This window comes from Rhinoderma darwinii, chromosome 1 (assembly GCF_050947455.1).
Source record: "Rhinoderma darwinii isolate aRhiDar2 chromosome 1, aRhiDar2.hap1, whole genome shotgun sequence".
NCBI classification, from domain to species: Eukaryota; Metazoa; Chordata; class Amphibia; order Anura; family Rhinodermatidae; genus Rhinoderma; species Rhinoderma darwinii.
In genome coordinates this window covers 291,422,657-291,436,493 of record NC_134687.1, presented here as the reverse complement: position 1 = coordinate 291,436,493, position 13,837 = coordinate 291,422,657, and the positions used below count along the sequence as shown (strand labels likewise).

General features: G+C 41.5%; 1 protein-coding gene across 1 annotated transcript in view; it reads right to left on the bottom strand.

Annotated features, from left to right (window-relative positions):
• CPAMD8 (C3 and PZP like alpha-2-macroglobulin domain containing 8) overlaps positions 1–13,837 on the bottom strand; it is a 112,045-nt gene that overhangs the window by 45,213 nt on the left and 52,995 nt on the right. The window contains exons 4-10 of the mRNA XM_075825316.1: positions 5,677–5,842; positions 5,532–5,584; positions 4,898–4,915; positions 4,354–4,408; positions 3,260–3,373; positions 455–539; positions 197–305 (exon numbers count right to left, since the gene is read on the bottom strand). Coding sequence (XP_075681431.1) covers positions 197–305; positions 455–539; positions 3,260–3,373; positions 4,354–4,408; positions 4,898–4,915; positions 5,532–5,584; positions 5,677–5,842 — 600 coding nt within the window. The remainder of the gene's footprint in view (positions 1–196; positions 306–454; positions 540–3,259; positions 3,374–4,353; positions 4,409–4,897; positions 4,916–5,531; positions 5,585–5,676; positions 5,843–13,837) is intronic.

Sequence of the window (13,837 nt, the reverse complement as noted above, 5' to 3'; positions counted from 1 at the left end):
CACCCCCAATGACACCCCAATAAATTTATAAATGCTTCTATCATCTGAGTGGTTATGTTTATTGCCATATAGAGCGGGGTATAAGTCACTGCTAGACACTTCTAGCAGCATTTGTTTCCCGAATGCTTAACAAAACCAAATCTGAACATGGTTGTTTGAAATCAGAATGAAAATACTAAAAAATATGTAGTCTTACCTCCATGGATTTAAGCACCTGGTGTCCAATCTCATGTCTGTAGTACCCAACACCCGTCACAGTCATATTGATAGTTAGTAATCCATTTACGGGCTTCCCAAATGTATATCTAGAATATAAGATTATAAGATAATGTAGTCACAGAGATCAGAAGTAAACGCCTTTGGTTCAGGCCCCTATTGAGCAATGGCTGTCATGGGTATAACTAAATGTATAGGGGGGGATTTATGAGACATTATATTACCAAGACCGTTGTACCTTGCCAGGACGTTTCCTTTTTCACAGATGTTTATATCCCGAATAAAGGAGGGAGGACTTATAACCAGCTCAAACTTCGGAAGCACTGAAAAAATATTAATAAATATGTAATTTCATATGTCATGTATATATGTGTAGAAGATAGGTAGACAGACAGACCCATAGGAGACAGACAGATAGATGTAATTACAGTCAGTAATATTCTTTCAATTATTAATGGCGGCTTATTTAGAGCTGCATTTTCTACTCTTTTTTACTACACTACACATGAAAAACAAAACAAATGGTACTTTAGGGTTTTGGAAAATAAAGTCATCATATTCTAGATCATGTTCTTTTATTGTATATTGGCATAAGGGGTGCAAATTGCAGGCAAGTGCCTAAAATTAAGCATGTAAGGTGATATTTATTAAGACTGGCGTTTCATACACCAGCCTTAATATAAAGAGCGCTGGAGTAGGTGCATCTCTTGCTGTTTTTTTTACACCAGAAACAGAAATCTACGCCAGCTGTGAGCTGGCGTAGATTTGCACTATGGTTTACGCCCTTTTACACTAAGCATCGCTGATGTCAAAAAGTCACCAATTATTGCACATACAGTTAGGTCCAGAATTATTTGGACAGTGACACAATCTTCAGGATTTGGGCTCTGCATGCCACCACATTGGATTTGAAATGAAACAACTGAAATGCAATTGAAGTGTAGACTTTCAGGTTTCATTCAAGGAGTTGAACAAAAATATTTTTTAATACTTTGTAGGGAATCCTTTGCAGGCAATGACTGCCTGAAGTCTGGAACCCATGGACATCACCAAACTCTGGGTTTCCTCCTTTGTGATGCTTTTGCTAGGCCTTTACTGCGGCTGTCTTCAGTTGTTGCTTGTTTGTGGGTCTTTCTGTCTTATGTTTTGTCTTAAGCAAGTGAAATGCATGCTCGATCGGGTTGAGATCTGGTGATTGACTTGGCCATTGCAGAATATTCCATTTTTTTGCCTTAAACTCCTGGGTTGCTTTCGCAGTATGTTTTGTGTCATTGTCCATCTGTAGTGTGAAGCGACGTCCAATCAACCTTGACGCATTTGGTTGAATCTGAGCGAAAAGTATATCCCTGAACACTTCAGAATTCATCCGGCTGCTTCTGTCTTCAGTCACATCAATAAACACTAGTGACCCAGTGCCTTTGGCAGCCATGCATGCCCATGCCATCACACTGCCTCCACCATGTTTTACAGAGGATGTGGGATGCTTTGGATCATGAGCCTTTCCAAGCCTTCTTCATACTTTCTTCCTCCCGTCATTCTGGTTCAGGTTGATCTTCATTTCATCTGTCCAAAGAATGCTGTTCCAGAACTGTGCTGGCTTCTTTAGATGTTGTTTGGCAAAGTCTAATCTGGCCTTTCTAATTTTGAGGCGGATTAATGGTTTGCACCTTGTGGTGAACACTCTGTATTTGCTCTCATGAAGTCTTCTCTTTATGGTACACTTAGATACTGATACACCTACTTCCAGGAGAGTGTTCTTTACTTGGGTAGATGTTGTGAAGGGGTTTTTCTTCCCCATGGAAAGGATTCTGCGATCATCCACCACTGTTGTCTTCCATGGACGTCCAGGCCTTTTCACGAGATCACCAGTGCGCTCTTTTTTTTTTTCAAGAATGTACAAAACTGTTGATTTGGCCACTCCTAACATTTGTGCTATCTCTCTGATGGATTTTTTTCAGCCTAACGATGATCTGGTTCACTTGCATTGAGAGCTGCTTTGACCTCATGTTGTGGGCTCACAGCAACAGCTTCCAAATACTAATGCCACACCTGGAATCAACTCCAGACCATTTACCTGCTTAATTGATGATGGATTAACGAGGGAATAGCCCATGCAGCCCATTAAATAGCTTTTGAGATAATTGTCCAATTACCTTTGGTCCCTTGAAAAAGAGGCAGCTACATATTAAAGAGCTGAAATTCCTAAACCCTTCCTCAAATTAGGATGTGGATACCCTCAAATTAAAGCGGAGAGTCTGCTCTTTAAGTCCATATTAATTATATAACTGTATATTCAATATGTTTTGGTAAACAGCTAAAATGCCAAAACTTGTGTCACTGTCAATTCTGGACCTAACTGTATATGGTGTGTTCCATAATTTGCAACTTTTTACACCATAATACTCGCGTATAGTCATTGATAAATTCCCTCCCATAGTCTATATCTGGGTTAATTTCATGATCTAATATGCAATACTGTATTTTTTGGGCAACTGTCTCACATCTAGCTGCATTATCGAAATCAGTGATGCCCTATTCGGGGCTGAATGTGGCACATGAGGAACGAAGCTTTATCGGGTGCACTGACTACCTTACTGTACATAGATTGCTCTGCTGTCATCGTCTGTTATGGAAACGTTGTGGCATCTTTCCCATCTTCCAAAGCTGTGAGGTGTGTGGGTATACTGTATTTACTGCATGTATGTATCTATTCACATTTATGCATGTGTATCTCAATACGGACTTGTTTCCATATGCATTTTTCCCAAAACAAGAAGAGACCTCCAAAGATCTGTTTTAGAAAGTTTTTGTTTTTTTTAAATAAATGATATGGAGAAAATACAGACCACAAAAACATCTGTGAGAGTGAGCATAGCATCACGTGTGTGTAGGCCTAACACTAATGTGACCTGCAGTCCTTTGACGAAAACCTTTGAGTCCCCATAGTGTTCTAATCTAAAAAGTAGGGATTGCCAAAATCGGAGAACCCCCTTTAATAATAATTGCCATCAGTAAAACACTGTAAAAAAAAAATGTCACTCACCATACTTCTGCACAGCAAATGATTTGTTAAACACATGCCCTTGAGTTTCTGCAAAAATCAGCCACTCTCCAAGCACAGGTTGATCAGAAAGAGGAAAACTCATGTTAATAATACCTGTCAAATGGAGAGACAATTAACAGCAGTGAAAAGTTTTGGAAAAATGAAAAATACTGTGTTCCTACTAATATTTATGATCGATATCTATAGCTGTGCTTCCCCATAGCATACAGTCAGATGAATACTTTTGCTCCTAAACCAGAAATACTATGGACAAACCTTCCAGGCTTCTCTGCATGAGGTTTCAGAACACTAAGTTTTTAAGGGGGTAAATAGTCGATACTTTTTATTACTATACTCAACTATGAAGAATAAAGAAAATTTGAACTTAGTTTGAAATAAGACTACATTTTTTTCATTATTTTTAAAGAGTTCGAGAACTTTATTATATAATTGATGTACTCAGATAAGATGTAAATGGACAGAAATGAAACTATTCTCTTTGCATACTAGTCTCTACAAGATAGAAGTCTAATGACATACATGATTTATTCGACAATAAGAAAAGTTCCGGACAGCAGTGACGTTTCGAGCCGAATAAATTTCAACTGGAATCTGGTCGTGCAACGATTCGGCTAACAGCCTAAAGGCTAACACTGCTTAGGAAAGGCTCCTAGCCGAAATGTTGCATGACTAGATTAAAGTAATGTGAGTGCCATCCAGAACTTTTCTTATTGTCATTGTAAGGACCGGTTGGATGGGGACCTTTTGGACTTGCACTATTGCCTTGGCTTTGGATGCTGTTCACTATCTATTTTGTATACATGATTTCTTCAAGACACATTGATGAAGCAGAGGTAGAATGCATTATTTTTATACAGACTTATCTTTTCTCTACTTTATTTTTATCAAAATACTATTTCTTAAGATGTGCATCTAGGATTCAATGATGTCACTCAACACATACAAATTTAAGCAAATACAAGTGTGTATTCTGGTCATTGGTCAATAGAATTATGAACCTGTATAGACAATTTTTGATAGTGACAAACATAGGTAGGCTACTTTGTAAACTTATTACAAGACATTTTGCTCACCACAGCAGATTGGATTTAGATCTGTCCACTGAGTAATCCTAGATCCACGTGGATCCTGAAACCAAAGGAGCACAAACATTACGCAGTACTGTATATTACATAAAGAACATAGAAACAAACCACAGCTGGGGGAGGAGGTGTGGAGAGTCTAAAAGGGGAGGATTAAAGACTACCGGATGGTAGATGCAGCATGTGATAAGTCCTGTACTCATACATGGTAGAAGCTCATAAGAGTGGAGGACAATAATAAAAGGAGACACATAGAGGTTGGTCAGAGGACTATTTATGGATGAGGTCCCATAAGTAGAAGAGGCACAAGGATTGTAGTTAATGAAGGTAGAGTATAACAGTATGAATTTTATTTTTCTGTTAACTTACAGATGGGCAGAGAGCAAAAGCAAATGGGGAGTGGTGGGCGAGATATAGATGCATGAAAGTCTAGCCAGCATCAGTCTAGACAAGGATATTGCAACAAGATATAACAGTGATGTGAACTAGGATATGTGTTATCGCTATTTTGAATATTAAACTGGACATAACTTACCATTACGTAAGCTTCAACCTAAAATAAAATAAAAAGATTGACATGTGAGACAAAGGTGATATGTATTGCATTACTATATAATGGGATAAAATACTGGGCGAAAGACTCAATAATTGAAAGAGCTCCATGATCGTTTCCCTTTCTATTTAGTGTCTGGCTAAAAAAAATATATATATAGTGGGCTCTTAGACTTATTTGTCTTTTTTGACAGGCCTAAGTGCCCTTCTAGGCCTTATAGTACTGTAGTTGCAAAGTCATTGTTGCTGGTATGTGATGATTAATAATGTGATTTATAATAATAATAAATAATAATAATAATGATAATTATTTTTAATCATATTACTAATAATTACATTTAGCTTCCATTTATGTTCCACAGATGGTTTATGTCATTGGCAGTAGAAATCTTTATGGAGAGCCCTAAACTTTGTGTCAGATGTTATTACTTCAAAGGATTGGCCAGCTCAAAAATGCATTTACCACTGGTGTAATGGTCTGTATACTCTATAAGGGCACTAGTAAGATTTGGATATTCCATTTAAAAATAAGATATCTGAAATTATATAATCAAAAAATATCACTAGAAAACGTTCTAGCAACTTGTTTTTAAGGCACTTAGCTTTATCCGCCTTACCTTTTCTATGGCGGGGCGTAAATCAGGTGTCACCATGTACATATTGATAAGCACTAAAGACAGAGATTAAAGGAAAACTGTGGATGAAGGCACACTCATTAACAAAATATTAGGACAGAACATATACAATACATATACTTCTTACCTTTTTGTTTGGGTTTGTACACTGGCTTATCAGTCTGTATGAATAAAGATAAACCTTTGCTATCCACAGTAACAGTGGTAGAGTTATGGAAAATAAATCCGCCATTATTCAAATGACGATTTCCCCACACCTTCAGGTGAGCTTGGCCTCTCAGTCCTGGTGGAACCTGTGATAGGGAAATAAATAAAAACTGCCAGATGTAGAACAATCGGACTCTTCAAAGTGCAGAACATCACTAGATGAACAGGGGAATTCCAGCAATTTTTTCGAACTCATGACCTTCACAGTTTCTGGGGTCCCAGAAATTTATAAAATAACTTTCTGGTCACCTCTCGAGAACCTCATTGATTTTTTATGATGGGCATACAGATTTGTAGCAAGTATTTTATTATATAGAATCGGAATAAATAACTTGTCTGCATACATACACGTAGCCTATGACAGTACTACTGTTAAATTTGGTTCTTAACCCCTTCATGACAGCCACACGGCTATATACGTTCCAACTGCCAATGCCCTATGCAATTGTCACGTATATAATCGTTGGCAGCCTGGAATGGGGTTTAATGTGTGCAGTCAGGGGCATAACTAGGAAAGACTGGGCCCCATAGCAAACTTTTGACTGGGGCCCCCCCTCCCCTGGGTGTCACACAACCCCCCCTTGTAGATAGTGCCTTTTTTACAGCCCCCCTGTAGGTAACGCCATACAGCCCCCATGTAGATAACGCCATACAGCCCCCCTGTAGGTAACGCCATACAGCCCCCCTGTAGGTAACGCCATACAGCCCCCCCTGTAGGTAACGCCATACAGCCCCCCTGTAGGTAACGCTATACAGCCCCCTGTAGGTAACGCTATACAGCCCCCCTGTAGGTAACGCTATACAGCCCCCCTGTAGGTAACGCCATACAGCCCCCCCTGTAGGTAACGCCATACAGCCCCCCTGTAGGTAACGCCATACAGCCCCCCCTGTAGGTAACGCCATACAGCCCCCCTGTAGGTAACGCCATACAGCCCCCCCTGTAGGTAACGCCATACAGCCCCAACTGTAGGTAAAGCTATACAGCCCCCCTGTAGGTAACGCTATACAGCTCCCCCTGTAGGTAACGCTATACAGCCCCCCTGTAGGTAACGCTATGCAGCCCCCCTGTAGGTAACGCTATACAGCCCCCCCTGTAGGTAACGCTATACAGCCCCCCCTGTAGGTAACGCCATACAGCCCCCCTGTAGGTAACGCTATACAGCCCCCCCTGTAGGTAACGCCATGCAGCCCCAACACCCCAAAAAAATCTGACCTACAGTGTGTCCTACAAAAGACATGTATCCCCTATCCACAGGATCGGGGATACATGTTTGATCGCTGGCAGCGATAGGGAGAACGGGGGACCGAAAGTCCCCCGAAGTTCTCCATGACTAACCTCAGACTTCCGGCGTCTGCGCAGCTCAAGAAAACTGAAAGGAGCGCTGGTCACGCATGCACACAAGCGCGACCGGCGCTCCATTAATTTCTACGGAGCTGCCGACACAGACCCCGGGAGTCCGAGGTTTGTGATGGAGAACTTCAGGGGACTTTCAGTCCCCCGTTCTCCCTAACACTGCCAGCGATCACACATGTATCCCCTATCCTGTGGATTGGGGATACATGTCTTTTGTTTAATGGCAGAGCGGGGAGATACCTCCCTGCTCTGCCGAAGTGTTCAGTGGCGTCTCTCTGTAGCAGCCATAGCGGCAGCTAGCGGAGCCTCCGGCCATGGTGGGGGCCCGTGCCGGTGGGCGACACGGGCCCCCTCATGCCGCAGGCACCGTAGCAGCCGCTACGGCTGCTATAGCAGTAGTTACGCCACTGTGTGCAGTGCTGCTTCATTGTAAGCAGTGCTGCACTCTCATGTCTGCCGTTGCTTTGAGATGCCCGGAATACACCCCGCTGTAGAGAGTGTCACACACAGCCCCCCTGTAGATGGCGGCAGACACAACCTCCCCTGTAGATGGCGGCAGACACAACCTCCCCTGTAGATGGCGGCACACACAACCCACCTGTAGATAGTGCCTCCTAAGCTCCCTCTAGGAGCGGAATCGCAAGTCAGCTCTGGCCGCGGATACCACCCCTAGAGGGAGCCCCTCACATTTATCCATATATGGACAGTAACGTCAGGGGCTCACTCTAGGAGCGGAATCCCAGGCCAGAGTGTCGGCAACACTCTGATTTTAGAAAGCATCACTGTCCTAAATCTTGCAACAATATTGACCCAGTAGTTGCCACATTAATGCATCATTTATTTGTGTAATTTTAAACAGAAAAATTACGCAGTGCTATAATGCAAATTATAGCAGTGGGTGGCATATGGGTTAATATAAGTACATGTAATCCTAGGAAGTGTAAACATTTTCGAATGTGAAGTTGACAGGCATCCATTCTCCTCCTTAAATGACTAATATGTGTAAAAGGCGCCCCCTTGCTTAGACATTTTCCCTTATTCTGCCAAATGTACAGTGAAGGAAATAAGTATTTGATCCCTTGCTGATTTTGTAAGTTTGCCCACTGTCAAAGACATGAACAGTCTAGAATTTTTAGGCTAGGTTAATTTTACCAGTGAGAGATAGATTATATATTAAAAAAAAAAAAATGAAAATCACATTGTCAAAATTATATATATTTATTTGCATTGTGCACAGAGAAATAAGTATTTGATCACTTTGGCAAACAAGACTTAATACTTAGTGGCAAAACCCTTGTTGGCAAGCACAGCAGTCAGACGTTTTTTGTAGTTGATGATGAGGTTTGCACACATGTTAGATGGAATTTTGGCCCACTCCTCTTTGTAGATCATCTGTAAATCATAAAGATTTTGAGGCTGTCGCTTGGCAACTCGGATCTTCGGGGGGTGTGGCTCTCAGTGCATGAGGTCGACATGTGAGGTCTGAGCTCCTGCTGGACGGCATACTAAGCAGCACCACCCGGCTCGTTAGCCTTACAGATCTTGCAGATCTCTGCATTGCTTTAGCCCTTTTCCTGCTATCAGACGACCAGAGGGGGAGAGAGACTGCATGGTGAGAGGTCGGAAAAGAAAGAGCCCTCTGAAGCTCACAAGCTTCTTTCCAGCTTCAGATTCACTCCAAGATGACGCTGAGACCCGAGGACAGGAAGATAAATCACCTTTTCAAAGGTACCGGAGGACTGTACAAGCAGAGGGGGATCCCCTCTTACCTGAAGCCTTATTGGACCCGGCTCGGAGTCCGACTTTGGGCCCCCCTGCACGTCCAGGATTGTTGGCTGAGACGAAGTGTGGTACTGCTGCTGCTACTGCTGTCGCACATGGTCGCTCATGTGCTCAGGTATCCTCTGTCTCTGCTTTGCCTATAACTATGGGGGATGATAGTTCAAGCTCTCCTTCCTCCCCATTACAGTATAATACAGACCCTGGTTCAGATGATCTTGTCACTGTAGCCACTATGAAAAATTTATTGGCAGATCTGCATAAATCACTGCACACTGATCTATTTAAAGCTATGGGGAAACTTCAAACGGAGGTCACTTCAATAGGAGAACGGACTTCCCATATAGAGTATAAAATGTCTGAGCTTACTACAGCCCATAATGATCTTGTGGATGCATCTACTTCTATGGAAAAGGAACTTGAATTTGTTAAAGCAAAACTTGCTGATATCGAGGATCGTTCCAGGAGGAACAACCGGAGGTTCAGAGGTATTTCTGAGCAAATTAAGGCAGATCAGTTGGTAGAATTTATGGTGGATTTCTTTAAAAATTTACTACCGCTTGCCTCTCCCACTGATTTAACCATTGATAGAGCTCATCGCTTACCAAAGCCTAAAAGCTTGCCTGCCACAGTTCCGAGGGACGTCATGGTACGTATTCACTTTTTCCATATTAAAGAAAAGTTGGTGGAAGCATCACGCTCTGAACCTACCCTGCCTGCAAAATTCCATCTGATTTCTATATTTGCGGATCTATCTGCAGCTACCTTGGCTAAGAGGAGAGCGTTTGTTCACAGTACTAAGATTCTACGAGATCAAGGTATATCGTACAAATGGGGATTTCCGGTTAAACTTGTCATTTCAAAAAACGGAACAAAAATTGTGGCTACATCTCCAAGGGATGCCGAGCGTCTATGTCAAGAATGGGGGTTAATGAGCAGCCCCGGATCTTCTCCTAAAAGAACTGGGTCGGCTCTTCTTACTTTACCTAAGGAGTGGGACACTGTAGATCGTAATGTCAAGATGACTCCTTGAACCAATGTTGCTTATTCTGAATCATTCTGAATCATATTTGTAGATGTCTGTACGGAAAAGGGTGTTTCAGCTCATCTATCTTTTTTTTTTTTTTAGATCTGTATAAATCTGTATAAAGGCACGAAGCTAAAAGCCGTGAATGCCATATTATATATTTTTTCTTTCCAGGTATGTTATACTTGGACCCCGCTTTAGAACGTAACCCTATATGTAGGGACTCTTGGTGTGGGAACGCCAAGAACCCCGTTTATTATTTATTTATTTATTTTTTCTCTTATTTTGTTATTATTTTTTTATTTATTTTTTCTCTGTTGTTATGTTGTGGTATGTGGTCCTTCTGTTTATAGATAATATTCTATTTTATTTCTGGGAAATGTGTAAACATTGTATACGAAATTAGAACTGGGTCTGCTGTGGAGATTTCTCCTTCTTTAAGAGCTAGGTGCTTAATAAGGGGTAAACAACCCTTCTTGGCTAGGAATGTTTTTCAAAATTGTTTCACATAATGTTAAGGGGTTAAATTCCCCATTTAAACGTTCAAAATTATGGTCTGAGGCCTCACTTTCTCAAGCGGATGTGTTATGTATTCAAGAAACACACCTTAATAAAGAAGACGCCTGCAGACTTAAACATAAAAAATTTCCACATATATTTTCAGCACCAGCGGTAGGCAAGAAATGTGGGGTCTCTATAGCAATAAGGGACTCGGTTGCATTTCATTTGCAAAATGAAATTGTGGATGAAAATGGTCGTTACGTTTTGTTAAATTGTCTTCTGAACAATATTCAGTACACTATCCTATCGGTATATGCCCCTAATTGTAAACAAGACAGGTTTCTGCGAAAGATGATTAACCCCTTGCGTACCTTTGCCGTAATAGTACGTCGCTGGCCGCTTATGCCAGCGTACCTTCGACGTACTATTATGGCGCAGGAATAAACTGTCACTATGTGAAATCACATAGTGACAGAACAGCGGCGGCAGCTGTCATTGACAGCTAACCGTCTCTGCTACCGGCCTGGGGACCAATTAGCAGTCCCCAATGCCGGCGATTGCTGTGATTGGTCAGTCTCTGAAGACTGACCAATCACAGCCGTCTGTGACGTCGTCTGCAGGAGAAAGCTCCTGTCACTTTCTCTGATCTCCTCACTTCTGTGAGATACGTGAGGAGATCAGAGAAAGCGGTGTAAAAAAAACCCACTATTTTTATTAACCCCTTCCCGAAAATGGGCGTATAGTAACGCCCTGAGGATGAAGCGGGCACAGGAGCTGTGCTCGCTCCATCTTCATCGGATGTCGGCTGTAATATACAGCCGACATCCCACTGCAACTACAGCGATCACTGTCCTCTCCGATCGCTGTAGTTTAACCCCTTAAATGCCGCTGTCAATAGCGACAGCGGCATTTAAGTGATTGATACAGAGGGAGGGGGCTCCCTCTGCACCCCATTGCCCCCCCCGCGGGGTTCTGATGGTTGCAATGGCAACCAGGAAGCCTAGCAACGGCTTCCTGGTTGCCAGGTACGGGAGCCTATTAGGTCCTGCCCAAGGCAGGACGTAATAGGCTCAACTGTCAGTTGTAAAGTGACAGTTACAATACACTGCACTACATCGGTACATACAGAAGTAGTGCCGTGTATTGTACAGGGGATCAGAAGATCAGATCTTCCAGTCCCCTAGTATGTGTAAAATAAAAAGTGAAAAAAAAGTAAAAAAAAAGTTTTAGATAAATAAATAAATAAATACAAGTTTTACGTAATAAAAACAATAATCGCCTTGTTTCCCTGATCAAGCCCTTTATAATTAGAAAAAAAATGAAAAAAAAGACAAAAACTAGACATAATAGGTATCGCCGCGTTCGTATTGGCCTGACCTAAAAAAATATCATATTATTTATCCCGCACGGTGAACACCGTAAAAAAAATACCATAAAAACAATGGCAGAATTTCCTTTTTTGGTCACGTTGTTTCCAAAAAAATGGAATAAAAAGTGATCAAAAAGTCGCGCGTAGCCAATCATGGTACCAATAATAACGACAGTGTGTCACGCAAAAAAACAAGCCCTCACAAAGCCCTGTCGACAAAAAAATAAAAAAGTTATGGCTCTCAGGACATGGTGACACCAAAACATTTTATTTAGAAAAAAGTTTTGTTTTTTTATAAAAGTAGTAAAACATATAAAAACTATATAAATTTGGTATTGCCATAATCGTATCAAACCGTAGAATAAAGTAAACATGTTGTTTATACTGCACAGAGAACGCCGGTAAAAAATTATAAAAAAAATAGTGAAAGAATTTCTGGTATTTGGTCTCCTCACCTCACAAAAAATGGAATAAAAACTGATCAAATTATCGCATGTACCCCAAAATGATACTAATAAAAACGACAGCTCGTCCCATGAAAATCAAGCACTCACATAGCTCGTCAACGGAAAAATAAAAAGTTATGACTCTTGGAACGCAATAATGCAAAACGACGGCCCAGACTAATTTATGTGTGCAGCAGTTCTTCACCTAAAACCCCACGTCATCATTTGCAGCCCCCACTGGTAGACCCTGTAAATCCAGCGAAAATGATGACGTTTTGGGGTCTGTGCTACATATGGGGCTAGTGAAGAAGTCAAAGATTAGACCATGCTGGAGTGCGGATATTTTGTACAACACCACAGACACCCTTTAGAAGTGCGACTCCTGCACCCAATAATCCGGCCTGTGCATGAAGGATTGGTTCAAAGCGTACGTCACTATCCAGGGATAATTAATTTTATTATTCATTCTCGCCATTATTACATCATCCTATTATGACCTGTTGCACTCCGCACAGTTTACATATACCCTGATACACTCCGCCCAGCAAACATATACCCTGATGAACTCCGCCCAGCTTACATATACCCTGATGTACTCCGCACAGATTACATATACCCTGATGTACTCTGCCCAATTTACATATACCCTGATGTACTCCTCACAGATTACATATACACTGATGTACTCCTCATAGATTACATATACCCTGATGTACTCCGCACAGATTACATATACCCTGATGTACTCCGCACAGATTACATATGCCCCCACATTATAAACTGAAACACCAGTAAAACACTAAACAAAACTACTACCAAGCAAAATCTGCGCTCCAAAAGCCAAATGGCGCTCCTTCTGGGCCTGGCAGTGTGCCCAAACAGCGGTTTATGACCACACATGGGGTATTACCGTACTCTGGAGAACCGCTTAACAATTTATGTGGCGTATGTCTCCAGTGGTACAAGCTGGGCCCAACGCATTGGGCACTGAAATAGCATATATGTGGAAAATGTCAATTTTCAATCTGCAACATCCACTGTGCACTAATTTCTGCAAAACCTTTGGGGGTCAAAATGCTCACTACACTTCTAGATGAATTCCTTGAGGGGTGTAGTTTCCTAAATGGGGTCACTTCTCGGGAGTTTTCACTGTACTGGTACCTCAGCGCAATGCAACATGGCGTCAAAAACAAATTTTGTAAAATCTCCACTCCAAAAACGAAATTGCCCTTTTTTACCGTTTAGACCCTTGCCGTATGTCCAAATAGCCGTTTACAACCACATATGGGGTATTTCCGTAATCAGGAGAAATTGTGTAACACATTTTGGGGTGTCTTTTCTCCTGTATTCCTTGTGGAAATGAAAAATTCTGAGCTAAAGCTACAGGTTATTGGAAAAAAAAAATGTTTTGATTTTCACGGACCAATTCTAATAAAATCTATAAAACACCTGAGGGCTCAAAATGCTCACTACACCTCTAATTTAATTCTTTCAGGGGTATAGTCTCCAAATTGGGATCACACCTGGGGAATTTCTACTGTACTGGTACTTCAGGGACTCTGCAAATGCGACATGGCCCCCAGAAACCAATTCAGCAAAATCTGA